Genomic DNA, 15,893 nt, shown 5'->3' on the forward strand with positions numbered 1-15,893 from the left:
CAAACGACACCCCGAGTTCCAAGTCGCGTCTCGTGTTTTGCAATCCCCCATGCCCGTCCAGCCCCAAAATGGACTCGCCACGTTCTTCTGCCATACTCGAGTCGAGGGCGTCTGCATTGGCCTCGGCCTTGCAAGGCTTTCCATCTTTCCTTGTGGGCCTAGGGTCCAGTGGCAGAGCGCCGCTGTGAAGTTTGATAGCCTGGCCACTTGCAGAGTCCAAGGGAATTAATTCCAGAAGTTGCCGGCTCAATCGGGTCAACCGGAATCAGTTAGTAGCTAAGTGGCATATGCGCTCTGTACGTTGGACCATACCTAGCACCACAACCACCCATCGAAACAGCAGAGAAGAGGACATGACCCATACAGGCTCGTTGGGCGAAGCCTCTGTCCAGCCCCCTTATCCACGTCCTGAAGGTGCCCGTCATCACCCTAAGTGACCCAAGCGCTTTGGCGAGATGAGTGGCATTGGGGGAACCACTGCTGAAATGACGGGTTTCATGAGCTTCGCAATACCTGAAGTCTAGATACGCGAAATCGTGGAGCTGGAATATGTGGACAATCAGCTCAACTAGCGCCAAGCGCGCATATTGCCAATAGCGAGGAGAGGTTTTGGGCAACAAAGGACATTCCAAGACCAGGCGTCGGGAGGAGTGTGCCTGAACTACAGCATTTCGCAAGACTCTTGCCGCCCAAAAACCCTTCCCCGTCCCGTTTCCTGAACCCCCAAAACCTTAACGCCACCAGGGGCTCTTGGAAATACGACCAGTCTGCCAGCAGGGTCTACTTTGGGTATGCGTATCACGCAACTGAACATGCACCATTGTTGTTATTATACTCACGGAATGATAGAGAAGGGCCAGGCCTATTTGGCAATGAAGCTTCCACATCGTCTTTCCTTCTTCTTCTTCTTCTTCTTCTTCTTCTTTACTTAAGATTTGGGCTAGTCTTCCGCTTGGTCGTCAATCCTTTCTGCTGCCGCCTCCCAGTCATCCTCCACCGGCTCAACCTCCAGCTTCTTTTTGGGCTCCTTCTTGAGCATCAAAAGCTTACGTCCAGCTGCAGGCTTAGCCTCGCCTGCGCTGGCAGTAGCAGATCTGGCTTGTTTCGCTGAAGATCGGCCAACCACAGAACTCCAACCATCAGCATTTTTGACCGGATCGACCTCCCGGCGCACCACATTCAGAGATGTGTCCGCATGGCAGAGGAATACTGCTTTCGCGATATCCGAGCGTACAATCGTCTGAGAAATCAATGGTTTTAAAGCGGTGACAGATGCCTCTAGAGCCTGGGCAGCCCATGATCCCGAGCCTTTGATTACTATTTCGTCATTGGGAAGGAAGCCCGTTGTGTACGTGACCGTTGGTTGTGTAGCTAGATCTTTTGTCAAGACGCTTTCCACGTCTTCGACTGTGAGCCCAAATCGAGGGGCTGTCAAAAGCAAGGCGTTGTAAGGCACATTCATCAAGGGATTCGTGACCGGACCGGGCGCTGTCGAATCTTCTGTAAGGCCGGATGTTTTGATCTGAACACACTGGGCCAAGGTCTTGGCCGGCGCCGAGACGAACCTAGGAGTCTTAAAAATGGAGACATGCCTATGGGGCTCCGGATCCTGAGACTCGCTATCCAAGCCATAGTCCTCTGCTAAAGCGTGAAGGAACGCCCGTTGTTGAGGCTTCATTGGTTTGAAGCGAAGACGCTTCTCTTGAGGGTCGCTTGCAAAGACACGGAACTCGCGCTCTTGAGTTTGAGCAAAGCGAATGCCCTCCTTGAAAAGGTCCAGAGTCTTGTCCGAGTAGGGGACATGGTTGTCCTTGTGAGTCTCCGGATCAATGTTCAAAGCGGCTGCCAGCTTGGCATTTCTCTGTAGTCGGAGGCACTCATCATCGCACTTGAGTGGAGGACGATCCGGGAATGGATTCGTCTTACTTGCCAAACACCTGACTTCTTGCTTCCTGTGCTGGCATTCGCACGTAATGAATGTCTTGGCTTGGCAGGGCTTGTCCTCCTTGCAAGGATAGGGGGCATGACAGGGATCGTTATCGGCATGATCGCACGACTTCTTGACCTTGAGGCAAGGCTGTTGGCAATGTGATCCCCGGATGTTTGCATCTTCGCACTCGCCCGGGCGATGGCATGGCTTAGTACATAGATGTGTGCCACACTTCAGCTTATTACCACATGGAAGCCCACACCGTGGCTCTTCAAACCAGCAGGGCTGGTTTTTCAGGGTCTGTTTGCCACAAATACACCTCTTCTCAACCAGAAAGGGGCAGGGAGGACATGGCTTGTCATCAGTATGGCAAGTATGCGACACACGGGGGTGCCCGCATGGTGGACTAGAGCGGGCGCACTCATACCGGCACTCCGGCGGCTGAGTGCCGCAAGGTTGGGGTGGGTATAGAACAGTGCGGCCGCAATTGCAGCTGATTTCTTCAAACACAGCTTCGGGGCAACTAGGGCAGGGGCCAGGGTGGCACATCTGGTTGCACGTGTGCTTGCCACACTTCAAGTTGCGTCCACAAACTCGAACACAAATCTACAGAGGTATAAAATTAGCAAGCAGTCTTTCCTTCGGCAGTTACAAGGTTGGGATAAATGATCGCAGGGGTACACTTACATGCTCGGCTTCAACTTCATCATTGGAGGCGGCAACGTTCTTCCGCTTACGCCGAGCAGCTACTCGTTCCACGGCCTTCTTCTCGCCTGGACAGCAGTGTAAATCGTGATTGTGTCTCCCGCAGCTGAGCTGCGCACGGCAGACTCGTATACACTCGGGGACATGTAGATTGCCTTGGTGACACACAGTGGGAGTAGTTGTTCTGCCACACCTGCAGGTGATGTCCATGATCTGCGAACATGGCGGGCAAGACGAGCCGTGACATCCCGCGAGGCATCGGTGCCCACAATCCAAAGGTTTGTCGCAAATCTCCCTACAGGTAGGTACAGGTTCCTTGCAGTTTTGACGGGGATGGTCAAGGATATCTGCCAGTTGGGTCTTTCCACAGGGGCAATGCGTCACAGCATCGGGTGCGAACAGACAATGCGCGGGTTCCTCATCCTGGGAATGACATGGCTGTTGGCATTCATGGTTGCCGCAATCAAAAGGTCGACTGCAGACTGCCTCGCAACTGAATGTGCCTTCGTACCAACCGTCCGTGACTGCATCCGAGGCATGCGCGTCGTCGTCGACCTGCCCATGATCGTAAGACGCAACCTTCTCTCCTCGTTGTTCACAAGCAATGTCCTTGTGCTCCTTTCCACAATAGCAAAATGAAGGGATAGGTATCTCGCAGCTACCACACAGACCCGAATGGCACGGCTGCGAACACTCGTGTTCTCCGCATGGAAGAAGATCTCCGCAAATTTCAGCACAGCTCCAGCCATTGGCATAGCTGGTCTCAGTGCAACGCTTGGTCGATATGTTTTTGCCACAGAAACATGACATGGATGGGCCCATCATCCCGCACGGGGACAGGGGCCGGCATGGCACACCAGACCGCATGGGTGCGGACAGGTTGGCCGCGGTTTAGCACATGTCTGGTTGCAGGAGTGAGGTGGAAGTCCCGGGATAGAATGAGGGTTGGCTTCTTTTCCACACCAGCAGTGATAAGAAGTTGGCTCCTCGGTGAGGGATGAATTACAGCCTGGGCAGCGCCACCCATTCGGTGTTTCTCCACCCTCCTGTTCATTCGCTTTTTTGTTCTGGTTCGAGTACCATTTTCGTACACAAGATAAGTGAGCTACTGTCCAGCAGATGGAACAGGACCAAACTCGAGAGTTTCGCAGGACCTCGTTGGTGCAAATGACGCACTCATAGTGGCCGTTATTGATGTCTTCGTGAATGCGGGTAGGAAGGTCAGACGCTGTAGATTTGGGTTCCTTCTTCGACGGGGCAGACCTGGAGGAGGGACCAGCGACTCCCGAAGCACCGTTCCTGGTGGCAGGAGTCTGCTGGCCAGGTACAAATTCTGGGGCGTCTACACTCAGTGAAGCAGCCGAAAGCGAGTTGCTGTTTGATGCTGCACCTGATGTCAAGTGGCCCCCAAATGTGCGCCGACCACCATGAGCTGCTCGCTGTCGAGGCTCACCACCTCCTCGTCTGGACTCACCACCGCCGCCACCTCGTCTGGACTCACCACCGCCACCTCGTCTGGGATATCTCGCCCCTCTGCGTCCGCCCCCAGCGCCGCGGCCGTTTGCACTTGGAGAAGCACCGGCATCATGAACTGCCGGACTCGGAGGTTGAACAGAGGTCGGGCTCTGCGTTTCTGACAGGTTTGAGACATTTGAATTTTGTGCTCTCCTCTCCTGTGCTTGCCCCCCTCCCCGGCGTCGACCACCTCGACCTCGGCCAGATCGACCACGGCCTGGCTGCTGGCCTGATTGCTGGCCGCCTTCCGTCATGATTGAGTGGGCAGATGAAGTGATTGTTTGGACCTCAGTCATTGACTATCCCAAAGATTCAAGTCGAAGTCGAGATGAAGCCGGTTCAGTGTGGCGAGTCTGGTGGCTCGAATGTGGTGACTCGAATATGGTGACTTGGTCGCTCACAAGCGTTTTGCGCTTTTTGAAATACAGCGGCTTCGGAGAGTGTGCAAAGGAAAACGTACTTAAGAAAACGGAGGGTGAAAGGTGCGTGACGCAACACAAAGGCGTAGTTTGTGCAGCGACCGCCGAAGTGCAAAGGAAGCTGTTTTAATAATAATAATGGAAAGCCGTGCAGACAAACGTGAGTTTTTCCCAGGATGAGTGTTCAACAACTCGTTTGTTTCCTCCGCTGGGCTGGGACCAATCAAAATCACATGAATTATGATTCACTTTCTATCATCAATGACTTTTGGGGGCCGTCTGTGGCAACCGGGGCTACATGTAAGCCTTTCGCCTTTTTCTGTTCGCTGGTTGACTCACACTGCCTCTAAGAATGGGAATGGCCCAGAGGAACCCTGCACTCCGCCCTGGCTAAGTTTTTAGCGCTCTGTACATCTCCCGAGCACACCCACTAATTCACCCTCCTCCTATCAACCAGTTGACTTCTTCCAGTCATAGCCCATCTACCTACCTCCTAAGGCAAATAACATGTTTGTGCTATTTTGACGAGACCCCAGATGATGAGGAGCTTCTATGAGACAAACTGATGGTCCCACTGCTATGTGTTTATCGCCATCAATAGCAACCCAGCGCCTATTGCCACGAGTGTACAGCAAGACAACAGCCCTCGAAGCAGCTATGCGATCCCCAAGTCTTCCTTTCGTACATGTATACACGAGTTTTTCCATTATCAATCTATGTTTAACCTCCTTTCGTTGCTGTCGGCCTTCGACATGAAAGGGGCGGGGTATCTAGAAGCTTAGTCGTAGAAAACAGGATATACATGACTGCACTGGCAGTCCTCCCCAAAACTCGTTGCATACATGTACCTACCAAAGCAACCATCCGCTATTTCATGGTGCCACGGATTTTATCACCCCATTATTCCGTTTTCCAAGAGCGAGGTCTACCCCAACCGCGACTGGGCCAGCTCAGGGCTTTTCCATTGCCTCGTCGCTGGCGGCATTGGACACAAAATCAGATATCGCTTCAAAGTAGCCCTCTTCAAGTACACTCGAGTTATGGTCGCCTCCGGGTAGGGGTTTCCAGACTTTGGTCGCCGTGGTTGCTAATTCGAATAGTTTGCGCATATGAGCCGGCCTAAAATATCGAGAGTTAACGACAAGCCTGATTTTGCCAAGAAGCGATAAACAGTTCGTGTAGCGAATGCATCGTCCAGCAAACATGGGTTGAAATCCTTGTCCGCGAGCGAACTCAGGTTTTGTGGATGGTTGTTTCGAGTCATCATGGATACGACGTCAAAGCGTTTTGCAGAACAAGAATAATTCACTCCGGCACAAAGTAAATAACTTACGGGACAATCTCATCTTGTAAGCCGCTGAGGAACAAGATGGGTACCTCGGTGATCGAGGGGATGACCGTCTCACTCGGCCAAACTTGGTGACATAGGTAGGTCAAATACTTGGCTGGCGGGATGACCGAAGGGATCAAAGTTCGCATAGACAAGAACGTATTCTCCAGGATGAGACCAACAATGTCGCCCTTCTTTTGGTTCTTCGAGACGAGCTTGATGCTGACGGCTCCTCCCAAGCTCTGGCCGTAGACGATGAGCTTGTGACTCCGTGTCTCGGCTCGGTCCCGCAAGTAGTCGAGGGCGGTCTGCGCATCTAGCATGAGGCCCTTCTCATCAGGTTCGCCTGTCGATAAGCCATAGCCGCGATATTCCAGCATAAATACGTTGCAGCCAATGTAGTTGATGATCATGCGGGCAATGGGCAGTCGGTGGCCAATGTTGCCGGCATTGCCGTGAAACATGATAATAGTACAATTCGAGAGCCTTCCGCCCCTGGGGCCTCGGATATAGAAGGCCGAGAGCTTCTCGCCATCGTTGGTGGGAATTACGAGTTCTTCGAAATCTTTGATGCCAAACTGGGAGGGTCGTGGAACTTCAGTTCGGGCATTGGGGGGCATATGCGAAGGGTAGATCAGGGCCCTGCGAGTTTGCAAAATAATACGTTAGTCACTCATGTGGTCCAGATCATTCGCGCAATTGTCGTGGACTGCTGCTGGCGGGTTGAGACAGGTGGTCAGCTGGAGAGATGATGCGGAGGTCTTACTTCTGTTTAAAGTAGAGGAGCGACGTGAGAACAGCGGCAACGCCCTGTGCGACCTGTATTAGCTCGTTTGCGGCTCGACATCGGTGGGAGATGGCGTGTCGCGTGCGCCGACAGGCTCGAGAAACAGAGGACGGCTTGAGCGAAGACCACGAAGTTTTATGTGAAGCTGTGGGCGACGACAGCGTCGGGGAAGTGTGAGGCATGGCATACTGTGGAAGCGAGAGCAGGGAGACGCATGTAAGAAGCCACGGTACTCAGCAATGAAACGGTCTGCTCCAGATAGCTGGTCGTCGGACCTGCAGAGGAGGGCGACGATGAAGGCGACATGACAGGTAGGTCAAGGACGGTTGGGTCGGACAGGCAGGAATAGATATTGAGAGCGCAGCATCCAGGGTAGGGTCAGAGAGCAGAGCCCGCAGTCTGTCTGGGGCGAGGCGGTGGACGTGATAGGAGTGTTGAGGGTGGAGATGGACGGAATAGGAATACCAAGTAGGGATAGCCGTGGGGTGGGATCGAGAACAGGACCGCTGGTTGGCCTCTGTCGAGTTTTTGCGTGAAGTTCATTGATTGAGGTTCAAGCAGTCCCCTCGTTTCCCCCTGGGCGCAGCCCATACTGAAACAATGCACAATCTTTCCTGGTACGCTCAATACGCTACGGCTTCTTAACTGCTGACACCTGCCAATTGGCTCATATGGAGCGATTGAGCCTCGACTGAACTGGACTGCAAGACTGCCGCTCCTCGGAGATTGAAACGTACAGGCACAGTACAGTAATAAGTCCTAGCATGGAAGCTTCAGCCCACCACTAGTACTTGCCAGTATTAGGAGGTATTGGTACGTCTTCCGAGGTTACCCTGAAGGTACGTGACGAATACAAAAGGGCCTGGCTACCTACCTGCTCAGCGCGGCTACTGCATTGATCTTAATGTTCTCAATCTTACTCCTGCAGTACTGTACGTACAGGATCATCACTCTTGGGAATTGATGCGAGTCGCAAAACCAACCTACACCTGACAATATCTGTTTCCTTCGATTCCTACCTTGCGTGTTTCACAAACCTGGGAGGCCCGTCGCAAACAGACGGCTTTTCGCCGAGTTTGGTGTGCTTCAATTAGGCATATGCCTAAGTGGGCATCTCACGACTGTATTATTAGTACAGCATCATTCTTGGACCCTGGAGCTTGCTTGGGTCGCCATGCTTTCTGCTTGTTTTTTTCTCCTTCCCTAGTGGCCAATCGATGAGCTTGATTAATAGGGGTGTCAACCGATACTACTACCTACTTGTGCCTATCTCGCATGCATGCGTATGCTCCCGTCTGTCGCGCGTTTTATGTGGAATATTGAATATCTAGTGACTGTGGGGAAGTGGTGTCGTCCAGTCCCGTCTGTTTGATCCAAGGGGGCAAGAAATCCCAAAGTAGAAACAATAGAGGTAGGTTCCGTTGATCGGTTGCTTAGGTAGGTATACATGGAACTTATCCCGGCCTCTGGTTGCATATTGTCTTTGACAGCTTTGCTTCATCGCAATACTACATTGCATGTAGATGATCTTGCCGGGGTGTACGGAATACGGTATTCACTGGAACAAGGCGGCCGCAAATCGCGTTGTTAGTACATACATGTATCCATTCGACTAACAACAGTAGGCCGAAATGGTCTTCATGGTTAAACATACATGGTCTACCTACCTTAGGTACCTTTAATTGCTGCCAAAAGGCAAGGAGAAAGACAACAATGGTCTATCTGATGCGCAAAACCCTCAAGATCTTGTCGCTGAACCAGATCGAATGTCACCCAGCTACGACGGAGCGTAAGCTATGCCGTCTTGGCTATAGTGAACCTCGCACCAGCAAGTTGATCAGCTATTTTCCCGCATAGAAGAAAGAGAAACACCAAGTCGAGGATCTCGGATCTCGGATCTCGTAAATGTCCTTGGCCAGTTCGTGCGAGGGCAATCAAGCAGTATCACACAAGCAGTGATACTGGTGAGCCAAACCTCTTGCTTTTGATCGATAGATGCAAAATATGAGAATACGAGTCACCCAGCTACGGCGGCCTAACGGCCCCTGGTCTGCTTACTTGCGTGCAGAACATTGAAGGGCGTCCTAGGCAAGCTGGTACGTCGAGTATAAAATGCATCACAAAAATCGCATTCGCACACAGTACCGACGAGTCTACTAAATCATTTTCTGGAAGGAGGCTTGGGAACATTGAAGTAAGGTAAGCACTTGAACGATCCGCTGTCTCGGGTTCCAGACATTGCAGGTGGGCTTTTCCAGTCTTCGGGTTTTCGCGATTGATGAGAATAGTGGCACGCCCTGTATGAATGACGTACGATCGCATGCAAGTTTGCAGCGATCTTCCGTTCTCCTCGCATTACATTGCTTATTCTTCGGCTGCGAGTTAATAAGGTAGGTACCTAATGTATGCTGTGTCACGGCAGCTGGTCGTAACTGATATTGACTGCTGCATCAGGGGTATGGAGGCCAGAAGCAATTCGCCGTCTGCCACGCTTTAGCGCCGACCCAGCTTCGCGGAACTATCGTCTGAAAGCAATCTAACCAACCCCGATATCTTCGAGCTAAGGCATGTAGGTAGGTGGGTATTGAGATCAAGTACCTACCGGTTGCACATCACATGGACATGAACGCCTATCCTCATGTTATTTACAGAAGGCGGGCGGGTGATTTGAGAATTTGCTTGCGGCTGCGAGGTTCGACCCAAGTCCGCCCAAGTCCTCCTGCTTTGGCCGAATCGCAACCAAATGGTGTTGGCAGGAGTGGCCCCCGACGGCCATACAGTAAGTCCTGATCCTGCCAGTCGGGTCCGAGGGGTAGACGCGCGCCTTTTGGAGAGCAAGATGCTTGTTGTGCCCGTTGGTCAGCAATTAAACCGCGACCTCATGCAGTTCATGCTTCAGATATCTGCCAGGGGCGGCTCAGGGGTTGGAGGGATTGACATTCCCCCGAACGTGCCTCGTCCAATTGGGTCTCTTTCAGCCCTGGGCTGAGTTGCTGATCGAGTTTGGGGTTGGTGGCTTGGGGTCTATTCTTATGCCCACGGACGGACGACACTTGGGGGAAGTGGTCCAAGGTCTTTGACAATGTGACAATCCTGCGGAAACCTCGGGGGCTGCTACATGCAATGGATGTGACGAAAGAAAGGAGTATACGCCAGTTGGGTGCATCCTCCATTTGTCCAATGCCAGGGCTTATCCGATGCGATGCATCCATCAATGTAGTGACGCCGTCCAGACGCTGCGTTGTACAGAACGGTAGCTGAAATCAGGTTGCGTGACAACAACAACAACAACAAGCGAGTGTGTCTCTGGCCAGTCCGTCTCCCCCACTACTGAAGACAATCATGTGCCCTCATTGCTATGTATACCGTCAATCAGTCTTTTAGCCTTGGAGATGTATAGAGTTGACAGATCTCGTGCCTGCCTTTGTGCAAATGAAGGAGGCGTATGTGTGGCTAGGCGTGGTTGATACACCAAACGATAAGACAATTGCGATCCACGAGAAACGAGAAAGGGCAGCAGACCATGAATTGGATGGTCTCGTGGAGTCCCTTCAATACTGAGCTAGCCCCGGTCGTCCCTTGTGCCTGGAGCTTGTGGGAGCTAGGGACACGCCGCTGTATGTCGATTGCTTGTTCTATTTGGGGTTTGACAGGTCAGTTGACCAATGGCCGGGTTGCCTCATCTGACCCCGGGGGGTTTGGCGTCTGTTTGGCTCCAGGAATGGCTCCCAGGAGGGGGGCGTCGGCGTATCGGGGCCATAGCAACGAACGAAAAAGAGAGACGCATAATGCATCGGCGCCCAACGTTCCAACACCCACCCCAAAGTCCAAAGCCGATGGCCGCCAAAAAAACCTGGAAAAAATATCACCTTCGGACTCACCAGTCCAATACTTTTCCACGTTTCTTGCTCCTCAACCCCACGGCGGCGGACACTCGACAGACATCCAAAGCAAGTCATTCCTGCGCGTGCAGACAGAGGCTCCTCTTCGCCCATTTTACCCCAGTTCCGCCCACGATCGCCCACTTCTCTCGGACCCCAGGAATATCAGAGCTCTGCCTCACTGAACGTGAACCTGGTTCTACCGTAACTTAGGGTTTCTTTCTAAAAACAAATCTGCAAACCATCCGCATCACACCTCTCAGCCTCTGTGCCTCTGTTTCTCGCTACGGCCCCCGCTACTCTATCCTCCGTTGAATCTTCTACTGCCGCTTTACGGGCTAGGCTTGCTTGCTTCACTGTCCTGCCCGGGCTAGCCACGAGAGTTTCCGGGAGCTGGATCCGTCAGCTTCACTGTGCCGGCTCTTTCTTGGCTAGTCAGTAGCCCAACTACCCTGAATCAACCTCCGGGAGATATCCAGCAGTACACAGGCTCGCCGGGAACCTTCATGCGATTGGCAGCCAGCACAACTTATCAGAAGATCGGCCTCTCTGTTGGCTTCTAATTTTCACCTCGGCGGCCATATTCCTGGAGCACCCGTACAGCAGCAGCAGCAACAGCCAAAGAGCAGGTGGTGTTCGCCCCAGTACCCCAGGCAATATCTGCTGCAAACACCTCCAAAAAAGAAACATCAACAAATCCACGGCCGTCCATTCACAACAGGCGACACGAGGGAGATTGTGTAGCGCTGCGCCAATCAGAGTCTCGACCTCCCCCGAGAGCGCATCATTCCTAGACCACCCCGAATCATGGTCTCATTTTCGTGTGAGGTAATGCTCCCCCCTCCATTAACGACTAATCTTATTAAGAGCCCAGAAGTCTGAGCCTGACATCACGGGCTGAGAACCCGCTCCCCTAAAAGTCCCTCCCCTACATACCATCGCATCCATCTCCTCCACCAAGGCATTGCGCCACCCCTCCCCCATCGGTTTCCTATTAATCCTCTGATGTATTGTTATTTTGGGCACTGATCGCCCAGATAGCCCGTCCATCTGCTTTTACCCACCTTTCGTATCATTCCGTCGCCTTGGTGGTCTCCCCCTTTATTCCACGCACACACACATCATCCCACTGTCGCAAGCAATCGAGCATCGGTTCTCCTTGCGCACCGTGTCTCCTGATCAGTTTCACCCCTCTGCCCCTCCAACCAGATGACACACCCTTCCTTTTGAAACGGACGCCCAGTCCCATCCCATCATACACGCCCCCCCGTACCCTTCTTTTACTACTAGTATCACTTGCATCCATCCTGCGAATCGTCTTCTTCTCGACCGTTGTTGTTACACTGCACTACATTGCTATCTTCCATCTGTATAACCTAACGCTAACCCGACCCAAAGTCGTGCGGCGACGTACTGACCAAGAAGAAACTCGACCCCCATCGAAATCGTTGCTACGGTGCGACTTTCACATGTATTGATTGCATGGTCTACTTCCCCGGCACTGAGTATCGATCGCACACTGTAAGTTAGGCAGCTTCATTGGCAGGTACGAGATGCTGATTCGGCAGATAGACCTGCATGAGTGAAGAGCAAAAGTACCAAGGTGCCCTTTATAAGCCCAAGAAACAGAAGCATAATCAACCAGACAACCCGCCCGCGGCTTTCGAGGAGTACCAACCCCCGACAATGCAGAAGCAGGCCTACGTCGAAGACGTCACTGAAGGATATGAGGCGTACCGCGACTATGACAGCGACGGGGACAGCAGGTCGGCGGCTGATCTGCCCCCAGAGGCGCCTACCCCACCCCCAGCAGCTGATGGACTGAACGTGTTTGACTTCCTTGTGGATGCCACACCCAATGCTTCGAGACTGGAGTTGCCGTCGAAGAACGAGAGTCAACAGCTTGTCAAGTTCAAGTCGGATACCGAGGATTACATCGACGCCACGGGCTATATGGTCGACGACGAGGACATGGTCCACTATGGCGCAGACCCCATTCCGCCGCAAGTTCAATTCGAGACCCCTGTTCCCAAAGCGGAACGGAGGAGGACCAAAGACGGCGAAATCAAGAAGGACAAGAAGCGCAAGCGCTTGCATATCGAAACCAACAGCCCTTTGGCTATTGAAAACGGGCCTGCCGATGAAGTGATGACCGATGCACCAGAACTGCACACGGGTCTGACTGGTGGCCTCAACCGTATGATGCGTCCGGTATTCCCGCCATCACCCGATTACTCGGGTGGAGATGGCGGTGACAAGTCGCCAGCTAGTCCGATCAAGAAGTCCAAGTCCAAGTCCAAAACCAGCCGTACGGAGGCACTGGGCAACGGACTGAAAGCTCTGGTCTCAGGTTCATCCAAGCCGGCGAAGGTTTCGAATAAAAGGAAGCACTCGTCGGAGCGAAAGGAGAAGAAGAAGAAACACCACCACCATCATTCCGACAGTGAAAAGGCCCCCAAGCTGATCGAATACCGACCATCAACTGCTGATGGAAAGGAGCCGGATGGGCAACTCATTGTTTACAAGCCTCGGTCAGAACTATTTCTGAGCATGTGCACGAAGGGACCGGAAAGCGAGCGTGGTTACAGCATCAACAAGGCTTTGAAGCGCTTCCATCGCGAGCGGACCTCATCGGGCACAAGCCTTGGCAGGACTTCGGAGGAAAAGGAACTCTGGCGGTCACTACGCATGCGACGCAATGAGCGAGGCGAGATCGTCCTGTTCTCGGTTTGAGGCCTTAGGCCCTGGTGCATTGAAACGGAACAGGCGGCGTTGATTGGAGTGAATTGAGTTTTATGATACCATGGCTCAGGGGGCCACACGGAGCTGCAACAAGGCAGCCTCCCTGGGCCACTTTTACTGTTACTACTACTGTTACGATATCGGGAAAACTACCTGCTCTGCAGCTGGACTTTGGGGCTTGAAAAAGAGCATACGGAGTGGTGGCATGTATCGGTAGCATAGGTCCGGTTGGGTTTGGAGGACCGATCTGGAGCAGATCTGGCGAGTAATGGGCAGGAAGGACATATTTGATTCTGGAACGTGTCTTGATAGTTGTGCTTGTAGCCATGGGCTCTGGCGTTCGGGCTTGACTTGGTCAGGATAATAGTGTCGTTCCGCATGGGGGAAGATGAAATCAAACATGGCCTCTTCTTTCTTGACATGTGTGCATGTGTGTGTGTCGATACATATTGCTCCCGCTTTTCTGCTTGGGAGTGTGACGAGGCCTGGGTCGCCCCTTTGGAGCTGACTATTACACATGAATTGGGCGGCTTGTCCTTAGGCAGGGCGGGAATCGATTGCTTGGTTGGCGGGTGGGAATGCCGATGTTTCAATTCCAGCCTCAAATGCCTAGACGCTAAGTAGCAGTCGAGAGGGTCTATCAGCGACAAGCCAGTCGATGGCATCTGTGCAGGTGATTTTAGCACTCTATCCGTGCTACTATTAATTCGTGCCTTTAATGTATGTAAATATACGTGCAGTCATCCTCACCCAATTATAGAATTTGTGGTTTGTTCCCGGCTCCCCGCCTCTGCACCGCGTCGGCCGGGTAAGTACTTAATTAGTTGATGTGAGGCCGTGGCCCCTGGCCCCTGAGGCTCTATCCCCCCCCTGAGGCCAATAGTCATACATCGCTTTTCCGAGGTCAGAGGCGAGTTCCATGCCATGCCCCTCCCCCTCTCTCTGTCACCGTCGGCTCAGCCTCCGAGCTTTTGCGAGGCCAATATTGGCAATGCGCGTCAATACTGCGAGCAAAACAGGTCTTCTGCGCAAATGTGAGGGCGCACGACTGGCAAAATTTGCCTGCCGGGAACTGGGCTGCTGCTGATGCAGGCAAGGCTGACGTAGACTCACCATGTGCCCTAGAGTTAGGCGATGTTGTCTCACAACCGGAGCGAGGACCTCAATTCCAAATTCTCACCCCGAGCCTGTACCATTTGAAGCTTACAAAGGCAGCATTACCAAAATCAGTTCAATCCAATGGCATTGCCTTGATTCTTGTGCAATAGCCTACCTCGTCCCATGATTGGAGCATCTTTGTGCTTGCACATGCGCCTCTCCCTGACATCAACTCGCCACAACACTTTTGTTTTGGGCCGAGGGACTGCATTTCGTAAAAGAATATGGCCTCTTTTTTTCTCCCTCTCTCTTGCGCCCAGGTGAGATGTGACTGAGGGAGGAGCACAATTCTCGGCTGCGAGGCCGACTTTGTGGGATAGAGCGGGAGGACTGTATGCTAGACATGTGTATAAAAGGAGTTTCAACCTCAGTAGAACTTCCAGGATACTTAGCTAACACCTGGCTCAACCACGACTTTGTTTGATACGTATAGATAACACATACAGGCTTCTCAAGCACCTGCGTGTTTTGCATGGTTCCGCCCTCTAAAGAAAGCGCTGCTGCTCCTCATATTCGTCTCCCACTGCATCATCAGCCTTCAAGGCCGACATCGACATGGCTTCAGAAAGGTATTGGGCCAACTCATCAGATATATCACCTCCAATGCAAAGCTAATGATGGACAGTATTCAACAGCAACATCAGAAACAGCACAGAGACGCCCAGTACATACCTGTTTCACGTCATCGAAGCCATGGCTCATCATCCACGAACAACTGCACCGGCTTGAGCCCCATGGACTGGTGGCAAGTTGAGTCTTCAAGGGATCAGCCATGGCACGCCCTCTCAGCCGTCCAAGCATCAAGTCATTCTTCTACGAAGAAGACGAAAGCAAAGCGGGGATCTAGCCACAAAGCTTCTGCTGGCTCTAAGTCTTGAAAGGGACAGGCCTGGGCACGGAATGGGTATCCAGCTTATTATGTATATGATTTGCTGGTCTTTCGATTTTCCATGGTCGGTCAAGAGGGAATATAAACAAGTTTTGGCTTCTTTTTCAACGACATTGTCTTGGTTTTGTCCAGCTCTGAAAGTTGGACCGAGGTGTTGTTGAAGCACTTTCAAAGTATATAGCCTCACACCCTGGCTCTCTTCATACGCGGGAGTTATCTGTGTACTCCCCAGCGAATATTCTTTGAAGAAAATACCATGTTCAATCTGATAAAATGCAAGAATCTGCAAACTTGATGGCGGCGGTTCATATCCCAATCGTGACAACAGCAGGTCAGACCTTGATTGGTGGCAAACATTGGCGCTGATGTAATGGCCTCGAGTGTTACGCCATAAACCAGAGGGATATGGAATTGAAATTTAGAGACAGGAAAGTTGGTTATGGACACTACTATCACCCTGAGAGACAAGGGGAGCATTCACCGCAGCAAAACGAGCCCACAAATGAAAAAGGGGCCGTCCAGCTCAGCCACTTCAAC

The 15,893-nt window shown here is 52.3% G+C and overlaps 4 protein-coding genes across 4 annotated transcripts; 1 reads left to right on the forward strand and 3 right to left on the reverse strand.

Moving 5' to 3' along the window:
* Positions 1-940: 940 nt before the first annotated feature.
* Positions 941-2,858, reverse strand: PG997_004727 (NF-X1 type zinc finger; the record flags this gene model as incomplete). Its single annotated transcript, XM_066809042.1, has 3 exons — positions 941-2,077; positions 2,618-2,703; positions 2,804-2,858. The coding sequence occupies 3 exons, from the start codon at positions 2,856-2,858 to the stop codon at positions 941-943; spliced, it is 1,278 nt and encodes a 425-aa protein (XP_066672660.1).
* Positions 2,859-2,994: 136 nt separating this feature from the next.
* Positions 2,995-4,404, reverse strand: PG997_004728 (uncharacterized protein; the record flags this gene model as incomplete). The annotated part of the gene is made up of 4 exons (XM_066809043.1): position 2,995; positions 3,147-3,409; positions 3,468-3,681; positions 3,812-4,404. Coding segments are annotated over 4 exons (1,071 nt in total).
* Positions 4,405-5,519: 1,115 nt separating this feature from the next.
* On the reverse strand, positions 5,520-6,992 carry PG997_004729 (uncharacterized protein; the record flags this gene model as incomplete). The annotated part of the gene is made up of 4 exons (XM_066809044.1): positions 5,520-5,688; positions 5,903-6,541; positions 6,666-6,718; positions 6,876-6,992. 4 exons carry the CDS (start codon positions 6,990-6,992, stop codon positions 5,520-5,522), a joined length of 978 nt encoding a protein of 325 aa, XP_066672662.1.
* Positions 6,993-12,049: 5,057 nt separating this feature from the next.
* PG997_004730 (uncharacterized protein) lies at positions 12,050-13,300 on the forward strand (the record flags this gene model as incomplete). Its single annotated transcript, XM_066809045.1, has 2 exons — positions 12,050-12,088; positions 12,140-13,300. 2 exons carry the CDS (start codon positions 12,050-12,052, stop codon positions 13,298-13,300), a joined length of 1,200 nt encoding a protein of 399 aa, XP_066672663.1.
* Between the last annotated feature and the right edge of the window lie 2,593 nt (positions 13,301-15,893).

This window comes from Apiospora hydei (assembly GCF_038363865.1).
Source record: "Apiospora hydei strain CBS 114990 chromosome Unknown utg000004l_segment0_segment0, whole genome shotgun sequence".
Classification (NCBI taxonomy): Eukaryota; Fungi; Ascomycota; class Sordariomycetes; order Amphisphaeriales; family Apiosporaceae; genus Apiospora; species Apiospora hydei.